This window comes from Callorhinchus milii, unplaced genomic scaffold, assembly GCF_018977255.1.
Source record: "Callorhinchus milii isolate IMCB2004 unplaced genomic scaffold, IMCB_Cmil_1.0 Scaffold1, whole genome shotgun sequence".
In the NCBI taxonomy this organism is placed as follows: Eukaryota; Metazoa; Chordata; class Chondrichthyes; order Chimaeriformes; family Callorhinchidae; genus Callorhinchus; species Callorhinchus milii.
In genome coordinates this window covers 50,969,588-50,986,139 of record NW_024704742.1, presented here as the reverse complement: position 1 = coordinate 50,986,139, position 16,552 = coordinate 50,969,588, and the positions used below count along the sequence as shown (strand labels likewise).

Sequence of the window (16,552 nt, the reverse complement as noted above, 5' to 3'; positions counted from 1 at the left end):
TTCCTTTGTACATTTTTACTATTGTCGGTACAAATGGCAGTCATCTACAGAAAGCCTAACCATAAAGTGGGCGTACAGTATTTTACTGACTGTACAGCCGGTCACAAGATTATGAAAGGGTTGGACACATGAAACAATTTTCCGTACATTGTTCAGTAAATAAAACAGAATACTCTGATTGATAGAGGCTTCATAAGGTGGGAGTTCAACTGAATATTTAATAACTGAATGTTTTTCCTCTGGAATTTTTTTGTTTTCTAAGAAAATTGTTTGTGACTCAATTTTGGAGGAAACATCATTTACTTGACAGATTACTAATCATGTTTATAGGGCAAATTGGGAGAAAAGTGGAAATTAATTTACTAAGAATTGATTTGAATCCATTTTAAGTGCTCAGACACTACCCGCAGGAAGAGCATTATATAAATAACATAAGAACTGCTAGACGGAAAAAGACCAGAACTGTACACAGTATTCTAAGTATGTTCTCACCAATGATTTATACAGTGGCAGGATTTTTACCCCACTATTTCGGCTTGCTATTGATCTTTTGATACATCCCAACATCTGGTTTGCTTTACTCACTGCTACAGAGCATTGTTAGGAGAGCTTCAATTTATTGTCAATCGGGATTTCCAGGTCCTTTTTATTTTCCATACATATTATTTTCCTTCCGTTGAAAGGAAAAATGCAAGTTGTTGTTGAGAATTATACTTATATAATAAGTATAATTACTTGTATAATATTATACAACATACTTTGATCTGTCGTATCTAAACCTCTAATTCTTTGCATCCTTTATGCTCTTTATATTCCAACCCTCTCTTCAGGGGTGGCCTTACAGTATAAATGAAATGACCTTAATGCTCTCACTCGTCTACAAATTTCTTTACACCCTAGCACCTCCCTAACTTTCTGACCTTCTTTCTCCCCACTCCACTACCCACTGCCTCTACTAGGTTGTCTCTGACCTCCTGTTTGTCCCTCGGCCCCTCCGCTTTACCATCGGTGGCCGTGCATTCAGCCACTGCGCCCAAAGCTCTGGAACTCTCCCCCAATCCCTCCGCTTTACCCCCTTCTTTCCCACTTTTGGATCACGACTGAAAACCTTCCTCTTTGACTGTGCTTACGTCACCTCCTCCCTGCATCAGGCTCTGCCACTGTTAAGCGCTTCAGGACACTGCCCCGTGTTAAGGACGCAATATAAATGAAAGTTGTTGTTAATAAATTCAACGTCATTAGCCACCATCTCCAGAGATTGATTTTTATCCCATTTCAGTGTCTTAGCGAGTTAACTGGTCCACCCCAATGTTACCGCACTTTTTCTAACATGAGAATGGGGTGAAATGTTAACAATTCATTTTTTTTTGCACTGCTTGCAGTTTGGACCCTCCATAGCCGGAAAAGTAAAGGCTTTTGCTTTCAGTTCTCACCAATGTTTGGAAGGGTGTTGCTGTTGAAATTTGATGCTAAACCAAGTTTATTACTGTTGAAGAAAAACTCACACTATACTTAACCTGACAACAAGCTTATCAAAATATGCTTATCTGATTGGCCAGTTCAGCTTTGCATAACCCAGTGAATGGAACCAAAAATGCATTTACCTTATTTTACCGTGGAGTCCTGTGGCTCAGTGGTTAGAGCACACGCCTTTGCAAGCGAGACACCTGGGTTCAATTCCAGGCAGGGCGAAACCTTGGGCAAGTTTCCTTACTCCACACACAGCCTAATAATAATCCCTCCAAAAAACAAAACAATAATAAATTGGTCATTTTCAATCCACGACTGTGGGACACTGCTGTGCGCAATTGGCTGCCTCGTTTCGCCCACAAATATACAATCAATTCACTTTACAGCATATTCTGTGAAGTGCTTTGAGATATCGAGAAGATGTGAAAAGCGCTATATTAAATGCAAGGATTATTATTATTATTTATTATTTTTTTAAATCTAGGGATAAAGGTTAAGAGCCATTCTGTATCTGATTTCTGAAGCAGTATGGTACTGATGTGATTTATTCAGATGTGTCAATCCAATTTTTTCCCCCTACCTTCCATGTGCACAATTTCCTGAGCAAGATAGGAGCTTAGTAACCTAGCGCATACTAATTTCCTTGTTTGCTCCTGAACATGTGTAATAAAAAGTTAGGTCTGAAGTTTTCATTGGGTTTGCTTTCTTCCAGGAACAGCAAATTGAGTAGTATTAGATTTGGTCACATTCAATAAGCAATAATGTGTGGAAACTGTAAAAAGATTACTTTTATTTGAGCCATTTGTGAAATATACTTAGTGAACATACATTTTTTCCTCTTTCTTCCAGAAAAAAAATAAAAAGGGTTCCATTGAACTACAAAAAATCAAGTGTGCAGAAGTAGTGAAGCATGACAGTGGCCCTTTTCCTTGCCAGAACAAGTATCCATTTCAGGTATGTCAAACTTTATGATTTTGCAAGTTTATTGTCTTGTTATTTGTGTAATTTGTAGTATTACAATGCTGGGGAATACCGATTTAACTAAAAAATTGGATTAAGGTAGTAAATCTGTAGTAAAATGCAATTCGGTGTCTTATAATCTGGTGTTCCATTGCTCTTGACAAGTGCAATTATGGCTGTGTGTGTGGTGGGGGGTTAATAACCATGGCCAGTCTTGTTACTAACTTGAGTGGTTGAAAACATTTATCAATAGTATGGTAATTATTACTTGTGATAATTAACACTTTATATTTCCCAATTTTAAACCTATTAAAGTTCGAAAATGTAACATTTTCAAGTTCTGTTGGTATTCCTAAGTCCACCTTTCTCAGTTTGAGGAGATCAGCTCTCTGATCAATATCACAGGTTACGTAAACATCCCTAGTGAAAAGCATTGAATGTGTTCTGCACTGCTTTCTGTATACTTGAGAATGACTTTCTGCAATTTGTGCAATCTTTAAATTTATTACCCCCTCTCCCTCTTCTGCAAGCTCATCACCCCAATCGTTGCCCTTTTCCACTGTTTCTCTATCCCACAATTGATCAACTTTAGGATCTTCCTCATTCCCTTTATGTGCCTTCACAGCCTTGCCCAACTCCTGCGATCACCTGCCATCCTATGCCAACTCTTGACTGTTTTGTGCCCCCTGCCTGCTCCATATCACCGTCAGTGGGTGAGCTTTCAGCTCACCTTCTGGAACCCCCTTGCAAAATCCTCTATCTTTGTTCCCACCGCTCTGTTTTTTTCAAAAAAATCCCTTTGACTGTGCCTTTGGTCATCTCCCTCCTGCTTCCCCTTCCTCCATCCTAGCTCGGGCTCGCACTCTATCTTTGAAATGTACTTTGAGATGTTCTCCCACTCTGATAGGTGCTATATTAGTGTGAGTTATTATTCTTTTTATTGCTGTTGTTTGCATGCTGTGTAAAACTAAATTGGGGAAGATTTCTGGGGATTGTTGAAACTCACCCAGTATCGTAATATTCAAAGGGGAAAATTAAAGTTTTTGCTTTCAACCTATGCTCCTCCAAGGAAAAAAGGAACTGAAGAATAACTTTGAACTTTGCTGACTCATCAGGAACTGATCCTATATAGACCACAGAAAGATAGAGTTGTATAGAAAAACTTCATATTGAGATGCATTTTTCTTCCTCTAGTTGCGTAATTTCACAGTTATGCTGAGGCCAACAAAATGATTAAGGATTAGAAGGATTGTAATTCATCTTTGTATTTTTTTCTGATAAAAGCAGAATTTCACTCTGGCTAACGCATGCATTTGGTGTCTAATTGCTTAATATTTCTGTGTATGCATCTGATAGAATAGCAAAAATCATGTAATCGTATTTTTTTAATATTGTATATCTGAAACAAAATACCATATTTAAAACTTTAATGTCAAAATATAATATTTCAAACACTTAAATTTTTTGTCCTTCTGCTATACCTTAAGTCACTTTTATTTTTACTAAGCATAAATCCTTACTTTGTATTAGAAGTGGAGAAGGAATAACCTGATTAAAGTTAACTAATAGAAAACAGGATTAAGTGAAGACATTCAGAGTGAGAAGCCAAGAAAGTAGGACGTTGGAAATAATAATAATAATCCTTGCATTTGATATAGTGCCTTATTATTTTATGTCTTAAAGCGCTTCACAGAATATACTGTAAACTGAATTGACTCTATGCCTTGTGGGTGAAACACAAGAGCCAATTGAGCACAGCAGTGTCCCACAAACAGTCGTGGATTGAGTGACCAAATTATTTATTTTTGAAGGGATTATTATCCGCACAAAGAGATTTTAAATACGTAGTTGGAATGTGTAGAAAAATCTCAGTTGTATAACAATTTCAAGAATAATTATTTTTGTGTGACTTGAATGAAGTTTCCTAGGATATTCCACTCTTTGTACGGCAGGGGAATCGAAGCGATTTGTCTATGACAGTCTTGTCAAAGCCACTCAGTTTTGCACACTGCATGAATCCTGTTGCCAAGAACAGTCCGTTGCTGTTCTTGATAGTTAGCCTTCTTGGTGTAAAATAATAATAATCCTTGCATTTGATATAGCGCCTTATCACATCTTTGAGATGTCTCAAAGCACTTCACAGGATACACTGTAAAGTGTAGTGATTGTGTTTTGTGGATGAAACATCTTGAATTGTTTCGTAGAGACGATGGGGAGCACTGAACAATTAGAAGACAAAGGCAAATTTAATGATGGTGGCCAAAATTGTATCGCTAAAGAGTTGGGTTTTAAGGAGTCCAAAAAATTGTATTCTTTATTTTTTAAATTTTATTTTGATGTATTGGGTGGGTTGCCTCCACGGCCTTGCTCCTCTCTACCTCTGTGACCAGCTAACTCCATACAGAGCTGTCCACTCTCTCTGCTCAGTGGGCACCGGCCTGCCCCACTATTTCTGCCCCAACACTTTGTTCATCCCACATTCCCTGCCTCTTTCAAGGCCTGTCTGAATACCTTCCTGTTCAAGGCGTGTCTGAATACCTTCCTGTTCAACCGCATCTTCAGTCATCCTTTTAACCCTATCCTTCCTGCCCTCCAACCATCCCTATCTAACCTCCAGCTCGGTTCCAAATTCTTGACTGTCCAGCGCCTTGGTACATCCTCTCAATATGAAAGGTGCTATACAAATGTAATTTATTGTTGTTCTTGCTGAGTTTAACTTGTATAAGAGAGCTAGGGCGAGTCAATATAAATGTGCAAATAACTGACGAGGATTGGGAAACTGTTGATGCAGCATCTCCACAAGATCTATATGTCTCTGCTTTCAGCAAGGGTAGATCAAAGTCATGTACAAGAATTATCCCACTCATTTATTTCTGCACAGTTGACCAGCTGAGGGGCAGCAAAGAAGTGCGAACTGTTCCAGGGTGGGTTTTCTGGAATTAGAGAGAAACATGAAAATAGGCCATTCGGCCCAACTAGTTCACGTAGATTAGATCAAGGGCTCTTTTAAAGCTCTTTCTACATGTGTACTTTTGTGATATGTTCTAAAGTGCATTGGCCCAAGAACACTGGGCTAAATTTTCTATGCAATCAGACCTAGTGCCTGGATCATGATCGAGCCTGACCCCTTGTATTGTATTGGAAAGTAAGAGTGCACATTCCAGTCCAACAATCTATCTCTGGGATTTCCATGTGTTGGTAGGATGCATGGAATTTTCAGCTTAGCTTGGACACTCATAAGCATGGAGATGGGTTTCTACATGTGTCAGACTCTCGGCTGACACTCCAGAAATTGGAAAGTAATTGTGGTGATATACATTTAAAAAAAAAAAAAGTTTTGGTAATAACACCAATTCCATTAAATGAAAATACTTTGTTTTTTACAAACTGAGGCTTTCCAGATTGGCTCCCGTCAGCACCTCCTCACTTCAGATGCTGACAGGATCACCATCCATAGTTGCACACTCCACCTTGCTAAGCCAATCCGGAACCTTGGGATCTTATTTGACTCTAACTATCCTTTCTAACCCACATCTGTGCCATGAACCACTCTGCCTTCCCCCACCTCTGCAACGTCGCCCGACTTCCAACACGTTTCACACCGCAAGCTGGCGAAACCCTCATACACGCATTCGTTACATTGAGGCTCGACTATGCAGACTCACTGCTTGTTGGCTTCCCCAACTCCTCCCTCGACAGGCTTCAGATCATCCAGAACTCTGCAGCCCGTGTCCTCTCCTGCACTAGGCTCCGAGACCCTATCACCCCCATCCTTGCCCAACTCCCCTGGCTTCCCATCACACAGAGGATACAGTTCAAGATCCTGGTTCTCACCTTCTAAGCCCTCCATGGACTTGCACCCCCCTACCTCTCTGACCTCCTAACCCCCTACCACCCTGTTTGCTCTCTCCGCTCAGGGGGCTCTGGTCTACTTCACGCCCCCGCCTTGCTTGCCCCACTATCAGCAGGCAGGCCTTCCACCACTCTGCACCCACCCTCTAGAACTCCACCCCGCAGTCCCTCCATCTCACCTCCTCCCTCACCACCTTCAAGACCCACCTCTTTGGCCATGCTTTTGATCTCCCTACTCCCCCCTCTGCCCTCCCCCAACACGACCCTCCGCTCGGGTCTGTAACTCTGTCTGTCCAGCGTCTTGGGACGTGCTCCCGACATGGAAGGCGTTATACAAATGTAATTTTGTTGTTGTTGCTCTCCAAGGCTGTACTCCACAATGATCTTAACATTGGAATGTTAAATCCTAGTTCCAGGATTCATTGAGAAACAAAGGAACCGGTTTTGTAAGATTAACATTGCTTCATAATTGGTGATATTCGATGAAACTATATGAACAGGTTAGTCCAGTAAACATTGGCAGCAGTGTCATATTTATATTGTTAACAGTAGTGAAACTAGTGTAACAGGTTGATAAAATGTTTTTATCAAATTCTCCATCCCATTTATATTTCGTTTGACAATAAATCAGATTTTTAGAATGCATGTAATTTCCCTTTCAGTCAACAACAGCAGCAGCATGTACAGAGAGCTCTTCGTGTAGAATAACTCTTTACAATTGGAGCGCTTTACAAATGACTGGAACAAATGCTGAGCAAGGGGCAGGGGACAGGAAAATTATCTTTTATGTGGTCGCAAAGCTAACAGCAATAATAATAAATTACATTTATACAGTATCATTTATGTAGAGAAGACATCTCAAGGCAATGGACAGTCCAGAGTTTATACCTGAGCCAGGTTTGGATTCGAAAGGGGAGATGGGGGTGGTAGGGGAAAGTTGACCGAAGGCATGGTCAAAAAGGAAGGTCTTGAGCGTCAATGTGGGGCAGGTTGAGCAGGGGACACAAAGCAGGCCAGTGTGGAGGGAGTGAGTAGGTTAGTAGAATTTAAAGCCATTTTTAAAACTAACTACTTAAAAAAATCAATACTCAATTTTAAAGAGGCAACATTCAGGGAGCTTTTATGTACTCGGGAGAGAAAATATACTGCTTCTGATCTCCTTTGTATGGGGACCCTTGTGAGAATGGACCGAGTCACAGCTGTGATGTTTTCCGTGGTGAAATCACCCACAACCATTTAATATACTGGATCAACCTGTGAAGAATAGACACTTGGGTGAACCTCAGAGGGCACCTGGCACCAGTGGATCTGTTATCCTGCCTGAAACAATGAATATAGAAGAAACATGTATTTGTCCTTCAGTTAAAAAAATGTACATTATACAATTAATCCTGAATTATATATCTTCCTGGATAAAAATATATCCACTAAGTGGCCTTTCTTCATGTGTGAATATAGAATGTCAGTGGTTTTTAGCTATTTGACCAGAAAATGTCCTGAAGGTGTGATTGATCCCATCCTTACATGTGCATGCGCCACTCCCTCACCCCAAAATCTGTCTCTGTGATTTCCATGTGGAAGCGGGATACATGGAAATCGCAGCTTGGTTTGGAGACATGGTGATAAGGTTCTGCATGTGTAAGACACCCGGCAGACCAAACAGGGGCAGGGGGTGGGGGTAGAGGGTGGGGTTTGGGGGGTTTAAGGTTAGGGGTTAGTGCAAGGTTGGGAGCCCGGTGGGTAGAGGGTGGTGTTAGGCCCTTGGGGGCGTTTGAGAGGTTAGTGGCTGGGGTCCGTGGGGTTAGGGGGTGGAGTCTGGAGGCCTGGTTTAAGGGCTGCACAATCAACCTCACTAAGCCAGACAGGAACCTGGGTCTCTTGTTTGACCCCGAACTGCCCTTTCTCCCCCACATCTGCGCCATGACCGGCACTGCCTACCACCACCTCCGCAACATTGCCAGACTCCGCCACTGCCTCACCCCTCAGGCTGCCGAAACCCTCACCCACGCATTCATCACATCAAGGCTCAATTATGCAAACTCCTTCCTCATAGGCCTTCCCAACTCTTCCCTTCACAAGCTGCAGATCATCCAAAGCTCTGCAGCTCGTGTACTCTCACCCACCAGGCTCCGTGACCCCATCACTCCCACCCTCGCCCGACTCCAGTGGCTCCCCATCCCCCAGAGGATTGAATTCAAGATCCTCGTCCATCCATGGCCTTGCCCGCTCCTACCTCTCTGACCTGCTGACTCCCTACCAACCTGCCCGCTCCCTCCATTCAGCGGGCTCCGATCTGCTCCATGTCTCTCGCCCAACCCACCCTACCATCGGTGGCTGGGCTTTCAGCCTCTCTGCTCCCACAAGCTGGAACTCCATCCCACAGTCCCTTTGCCTCACTTCCTCCATTGCCTCCTTCAAGGCCTTTCTCAAGACCCTTCTCTTCGATTGTGCCTTCAGTTGCCCTCCCACCTCTCTGCCTTCCCTCACCCCTACACCACCCCTCCCCTATGCTCGGGCCCCGACACCTGACTGTTCAGCGCTTTGGGATGTCCTCCCAATGTGAAAGGCGCTCTATGAATGTAATGTTGTTGTTGTGGGGCTCCGGGGCAGGATTGGGGGCCAGGGGTGGGTTAGGGGCCAGGGAGCTTGGGGTTAGGGCGGCGTCCATTTGGGGTAAGGACAGTCGGAGGTGGACAGTGTAGCTGAGGTGGAGGAAGGTGGTCCTGGTCAAGGACCGCATGTGGGGGAAGAAGGACAGTTGGGGATCGAACCAGACACCTAGATTGGTTCGGTGAGTCTGAGAGGTGGAGGGCAGGAGGTGAGTCTGAGGGAGAGTTCAGGGAGGTTGAGGATATCAATTGAACCATTTATCTTGATGGCAGTGCCGTTTTAGGATGTCGCACAAGCCTACTGAAATTTTAGTTGCTGAACCTTGGAGACTATATTTGTTTAGTTTTTTTTTAGCTGGTTGCCAGAGAACAGCCATATTCTGTTCACAGCATACTTCATTCATCCTTCCTATCCCACATCCGTGCCATAACACGGTCTGCCTTCCCCCACCTCCGCAACATCGCCCGGATCCACCACTGTCTCACACCGCAGGCCGCCGAAACCCTCATACACACATTCATTACATCGAGGCTTGACTATGCAAACCCTTTGCTTGTCGGCCTCTCCAACTCCTCCCTCCATAGGCTTCAGATCATCCAGAACTCTGCAGCCCGTGTCCTCTCCCCCACCAGACTCCATGACCCCACCAGCCCCATCCTTGCCCGACTCCACTGGCTTCTCATCACACAGAGGATACAGTTCAAGATCCTGGTCCTCACCTTCAAAGCCCTCCACAGTCTTGCTCCCCCTTACCTCTGCAACCTCCTAACCCCCTACCATCCTGCCCGCTCCCTTCTCTCAGCGGGCTCCGGCCTGCTTCACGCGCCCCACCTCATGGGCCTTCTGCCATTCTGCCCCCACCCTCTGGAACTCCATCCCGCAATCCCTCCACCTCGCCCCCTCCCTTGCCTCATTCAAGACCCATCTCAAGACCCTCCTCTTTGAGCGTGCTTTCGATCATCCTGCTTCACCCCACTGCTCTCCACCATCCCCAATCCCAAACCCCAGCTCGGGTCCAAAACTCTGACTGTCCAGCACCTTGGGACATCCTCCTGACGTGAAAGGCGCTATACAAATGTAATTTGTTGTTGTTGTTGTTGATTTCGCAGTGCATCTCATTGTATTCTGGCCAATATACAATAAATGAATACCAACTCAGTCTGCCATAAATAATCATTGAGTACATGCATGAGAAACAGAGGAATCCTGACACTCTTGGTTCAATAAGTACAACTGATCAGGTCCAATTAATGGTTTGGTCCAAGTGCTGGTAGTGTAATTTTTTTTTGTCTTTAAATAAGCAGGTCTAATTTCTCGAGTAAACTTGACCAGTTGTCGCCAAATGACTCTCAAATTAAAAGTGTTACTCTATCAGTATTGCAACAGAAAATGGATTGCATACTCTGACAAATTGCATCAGTCTGTTTAATGCTAATGGTGATAATAATCAAAAGAGTTAATTATCCTTTTTTATTTTACCAAAATATTAGGTAATCCATTTGGCCTCTCCTTTCCTTCCAGAGGATTTAAATTCCCCTCTGCTATTTCTTTTATAACGTTTATTTTTCTTTCTACAGGTTATATATGATGCTAATACCCTGTATATATTTGCACCAAATCCCAGTAGCAGAAGTACATGGGTGCAAAAGTTAAAAGAAGGTAAATAACTATGAGAAATAATCAGTTTCATAACTTTATGTATCTGCTTGCTCAGAGGGTGGGTACCTATAGGTATTGCTTTGTCCAGTGCAGTAATTCGTACAAAATAGTTCCCAGTCTCATCAGCAATCTCTATTTAAATAAAGATGTGCATTTTTAAATCATTGGTTCAATAACAATATGCGGTATATTTCAAAATAAATGATGAGTACTGAAATAAACAAGGTAATATTAATCCTAATATTAAAGGTAATCATAATTCTTACATTAATCTAATGGGTGTTAGTAGTGAGATTCATTCTTTAGATTTGCAGGATGGTTTCATTAAGGATCTTATTATTACATTTATAAACTTTTTTTAAGATCCAACTACTGCATGGTTTGCACCCCAGGTTTTTAGGCCATAAAACATTGTGACTCATGCAAGATATGTATATATTTCTCCCTAAAGTATTTTTTTTCCACATGTGTCTTAACAGTGGTTTGCTAAAAAGTGTTGTGGTTTCTTGAAATGTGCTTCCACCAACTCCAGATGTATATTCTATCATGCTTGTTAGAAAGTTATATAGTTTCTAGGATTACCAAGAGGGTTAACTCAAATTATGAATTGAACAAATCATTCTATTAAATAGGATTGTAATTAAGTCTATGATTGGCAGTGATGGATTTGATTTGTACAATTTTCTTTTTCCAATCAGAAATAAAGAATAATGAACTCATATTGCCAAAATATCACCCACGATTCTGGGCTGAAGGGGCATGGCAATGCTGTAGACAAGCAGATAAACTTGCCCCTGGCTGTCAGGTATATAAACTCTTTGCTGATGGTAAGTATCCATTGTTAAAGTCTAAGAACCATTTCTAAATGTAATCATTAACTTCAAAACTAGTATATTTATACATTAACATACATTATATTCCTTGAGATTGATTATTTTATAATGTAATTTGTATGTTCCAATGAACTTGCATTTCCCCCACAATCGATTCACTTTACAGTATATTCTGTGAAACACTTTGAGACATCTCAAAGACGTGATGAGGCGCTATATCAAATGCAAGGATTATTATATTATATAATCTCTGATTTGACTTTGGGCAAACTTTACTGGTACTATTTAATTGAATAAACTATTTTAATTTCACAGTACGTAAGTCATAATGTTGCATTTTAGTGTAGTGCCTTATAAGATCAAAGGATCTCAAAGCACTTAATGGGATTTATTATCTCCGGGGATAGTTGACCAGGGCACTGGGAGAATGAATAATTGAATAAAATACTTTTAATGTCCACCTGAACAGGCAGACATGACCTTAGTTTAACTTAGTTTATCTATGCATTGGAGTGTCAATCTAGTCTGTGTGAGCTCAAAGTCTCGACGTGGGGCTTGAACACACCACCTTTTGACTCAGAGGTACAAGTGCCCCCAACTGAACCAGGCTGACAGAATAAATGCAAGTTTCACTTCATGGTATTCTTAAAAAAAACTGTTCATTCCTGATATACTGTACTATTCATGCCTAGTTTCACACTACCTCTACCTCTTGACATTTAATCCAAGTGGTCAAATGACATAGTATCACCTGCACTACTGCAGGATTTTCAGGTCACACAAAAAAATAACACATGCATCCAATTGATAGTACATACAGGTAAAATGCTTTTTGTTTCTTTTTTTTAGTTACTCGAAAGCCACTTCCACCAACACCCGATGAAATGGTAAGAAGCAACAACAATTCAAAGTTTTTTTTAAAAATAGCAATTAGTTAATTCACTGTTGTATGGATCATGGGCTACTGTTCAGTGTTTCCTTTTGGTCCATCTTTTGTAGTGTTATGCTTTCATGATTCCACTTACACATTTCCCAAAGCTTTCACTATATTTCTGTTAATGACTTCTCATCCTGTGCTCACAGGATGATCTTGGAATTCGGTTCATTTCTATTTCATACTGATATACCTCAGTTAATTAAGTGCACAGAGCAAGCTCTGCATCAAAGTAATGAAGGAATATTGTGGGATTGTGGAGTCCTGTAGCTCAGTGGTTAGAGCACTCGCTTTGCAAGCGAGAGACCTGAGTTCAATTCCAGGCAGGGCGAAACCTTGGGCAAGTTTCCTTACTCCACACGCCTAATAATAATCCCTCCAAAAAACAAAAACAATAATAAATTGGTCATTTTCAATTTACGACTGTTTGTGGGACATTGCTGTGCGCAATTGGCTGCCGCGTTCGCCCACAAATATACAGTCAATTCACTTTACAGTATATTCTGTGAAGCGCTTTGGGACGTCCTCCCGACGTGAAAAGCGCTATATCAAATGCAAGGATTATTATTATTATTATTATTATTGCGCTCTTACAAGTGCCCCTGGTAACAGGAAAAAGTGGTACATTCTTCAAATAATCCATTCTATTCGCAACTATTGCAGTTATTTAGAACAAACCTTTCCTTATGTATTTGTGGTGGAGAAGAGTAATCTAAAATTGTTGAACCCGATCAACAATTTTTTGAACTTTTTCTAATAATGCACAGGCACATCCTGGAGTGCTTTCCCACCGTATGTACTTAATGCAGAAAGAACTTAATTCTACCATTTAATTATTATAGCCCAATGATTCAATGGTTCAGACTTTTAAACAAAATGAATAAAATAAATTGTTAACTGCAATCCAACCAAATTAACATAAACATCAAAAGAAAGTAATGTAGACAATCGCATGGGTGTGATTTTGCTCACTGTTCACATGGTTTGTCTCCATAACCACGATAGTACAGGGACATAATTGATCGGTGATGTTTGATATGTTTGGCTAAAATAGCTTTGCTACTCAATTTCCTGGATATGATTTGATTCTCTTTTTTAAGCAATATTTGGAATTTTACTTTTAGGGGGAAAAATATCTTGTTTTTTCATCCCATTTAACAGCAACACAGGGACTGTTCATCATGGACTGCCAATAGGGCCCCTCCACCCCCACCCCCAGATGGTGATGATGACGATGACGAAAAGGAGGATGAAGAAGATGAAGAGATAGTTACAGCAATGTATGACTTTGAAGCATTAGAGAATCATGATCTCAATCTAATGAAGGGCGAAGAATATGTCCTACTACAGAAATGTGATGTGAATTGGTGGAAAGCAAAAGATAAACATGGGTAAGTGTTACTTAAAACTTCACTGGTGTCTGGTTGTCCCTCTGGGTGTATTGTGTAGACCAGGATGGTCCAACCTTTGGGCTGCTGAGGGCCAGGTGCCCTATTTGAGAAAAGTCCATGGACCACATAAGAAATATTTTTGTGTTTCCCTTCCAGGACCATAGCATAACATTTACAGGTTATGCAGGGAGCGGGTGGGCCAGATGAAATGGGGTGGGGGGCATCAGTTGGACCACACTGGTGTACAGTATTTAGAAAAATTGATGTATTATGTAGCTTGGCTGTGATTTTGCTTGCCCTGCTATCTTTACTATAAATTGATGTCTTTCTCTGGATTTGCAAAAATCATGCTTACTGAGGATGAGGAGAGAATTTATTTATTTGTGTATTAATTAATTAATAAATTAATTAATTTATTTCAGAGTTTTTAGAATATAACCTTCTATGTGTTGCCAGATAGTAAAATGAAAAATGAAACTCCAACAAACTGTATTTTTGTTATGTTCCTCCAGTGTGTGCTCTGCATACAAAGGTTCATTATTTCTACACTTGTTGGTACATTTCCTGATCTTGCCATGTGCTTGTAACTATGCAATTTCCCTTTATAAACTGCACATTTCCAAAATGAATAAATTTGCTATCCAGCTTAGAGCATTCACCAATGTATGAAGACATAGTGTACTGGATGCTAAGTTCAACAACTTCAAAGTGAGCCTAATGTTGTCTGTCTATAAAATAATATCTGTCTGCTGCCATTCTAGTGGGCATGTGATCACAAGTCTAAAAATAGTTCCTGCAGTGAAGTGAGAGTTTTTGTTTAATACAGAAGAGCTGCGTAATAATGCAGTAGTTGGGGCTCTATAAAATCCCAACTGGCCTCATAATGGGGCATCATCACTGGTTAGTGTTCTGCACGTGATGCTAACATCACTGGGTGTGCGTGCAGCCTGCTGACATTATCCTGTTTTACTGTTTTGCTGATTTCATCAGGTTGCTGCATGCAGCGGTTCCTGTGGATGTGCATGTACAGCATACAGAAAATGACATTGGTGTTGAGTCAATGACCATTACTTGAAACAAGGCGGCGTGCAGAGAGCCAGCCATGGGCATTTGCATTATATGTGAACCATAGGCTGTTATAATATTTATTGTAATAATAAAGTCAATTCACTTTACAGTATATTCTGTGAAGCTCTTTGAGACGTCTAGAAGACGTGAAAGTGCTATATCAAATGCAAGGATTATTATCATTATTTATTATTATTACTGGACTCTACTGCAAACTATTTGTCAGCATTTGACTTAGTGTTGGACTATGGATCCAGCGTCTCCATCAACATATAAATAAATATATCCGATGCCTGGAAGCATTCTGATATGTGATGGAATAAATAATGACAATGAAGGAGCACAGGAAGTTAAAGGAGAAATGAAAATCTGGGAAATTAAGAGTTTACTATTTAAAAAAACCTTTATTATGATAAGTTTTTTAAAACAATCTATTTTTGATAAGAGGAAAAGAAACATTAACAACTATAGGCTTCCAGTTGCTAAAATGAAAGCTTAAACTCCAACATACTGCAATCTTATATATTTATTTGATAATGATCAGTTATGGGGAAGTGAAGTGCAAAGCTTTTCCTGTTCTTCCCTTAGGCTGTTCCTCAGTGCAAATTTGGTGTTTGCCACTATCAGCCGATTGAAGTAGTATGCTGAAAATATCAGCATACAACTAATTGGTGTAACAAGGATTGCTGGTATTTTCTACAGAGTTATGGTTGATCATTTGCTTAGTTAATGTTCAAGATACAACGTACAAACAAACCACAGGAAACTGTTCATCTGAGAGCTGTCAATCAACGTGTTGCAATTTTTATTTAGTTAGCCAGATGTCTGATATAGTTAGAAACCCATCATCGTGCTTAAGATGTCTGGGATGGAATGTGCACTTTCTCCTTGGAGAGGTTTACCTGTATTATTGAATTCAAGAGAATATTAGTTCTAGGTTGGCAAGAATCAAGGCTTAAGAACCGCAGAGTTGGAGTACATCTGAAGTTTAACCAGTTAAAACTGCATAGTTTGCAATTGAAAATACTGTTTGGACATTTCCTACTATTTGCCCAACTAGGCCCACCCTATGCTTTGGGGCTTTGGCTTGCAGAGTTAACAGGAGCTGAGTGAGAAGAATCTCAGTGGCCAGTGACTGGTCTGTGCCTCCTGAGTCCTGCTGATGAGCCAGGCTGGCTGGTCCATCATCACCTCGAGTACTTCAGACCCACCTGTTGAGGAACCAGACGACTGAGACCACTATTGAGAGTTGACTCAGTTCAACATTCGTTGCCAACCTTGGAAGCCCATCGTGTAGTGGTTAGAGCACCAGCCCCGGAAGCGACCCGCGTTTGATTCCCGGGAAGGGCAAAACCTTAGGCTGGTTTCCTCACTCCACACACCCTGTTTACCCAGCAGTAATTAGGAAACCAGTTGTCAGTCGATTGGTGGATCACTTTTCTGGGGATAATAATCCCTTTTTAAAAAATTTGGTCACTCAATCTATGACTGTTTGTGGGACATTGCTGTGTGCAATTGGCTGCTGCATTTCGCCCACAAAATATACGGTCAATTGACTTTGCAGTATATTCTGTGAAGCGTTTTGAGATGTCTTGAAGACGTGATAAGGCACCATATCAATTGCAAGGATTATATATTAATATTAAATTATTCATGACTTATGTGATTTATTCATTAACAACTGAAAGGAAATGACTTTCTCACATACTCAGCGTTTTTGCCGAATGACTTGAGTTATTTTATTTTGAAGTTCTGATACTGTAAAGTAAAATATC

At 41.0% G+C, this 16,552-nt stretch overlaps 1 protein-coding gene across 2 annotated transcripts in view; it reads left to right on the top strand.

The window, feature by feature from the left end:
• Positions 1–16,552, top strand: part of tec (tec protein tyrosine kinase) — a 57,711-nt gene that overhangs the window by 17,734 nt on the left and 23,425 nt on the right. For both annotated transcript variants that reach the window (XM_007892721.2, XM_007892720.2), the window contains exons 3-7: positions 2,320–2,424; positions 10,470–10,551; positions 11,250–11,378; positions 12,234–12,271; positions 13,480–13,709. In XM_007892721.2, coding sequence (XP_007890912.1) covers positions 2,320–2,424; positions 10,470–10,551; positions 11,250–11,378; positions 12,234–12,271; positions 13,480–13,709 — 584 coding nt within the window. The remainder of the gene's footprint in view (positions 1–2,319; positions 2,425–10,469; positions 10,552–11,249; positions 11,379–12,233; positions 12,272–13,479; positions 13,710–16,552) is intronic.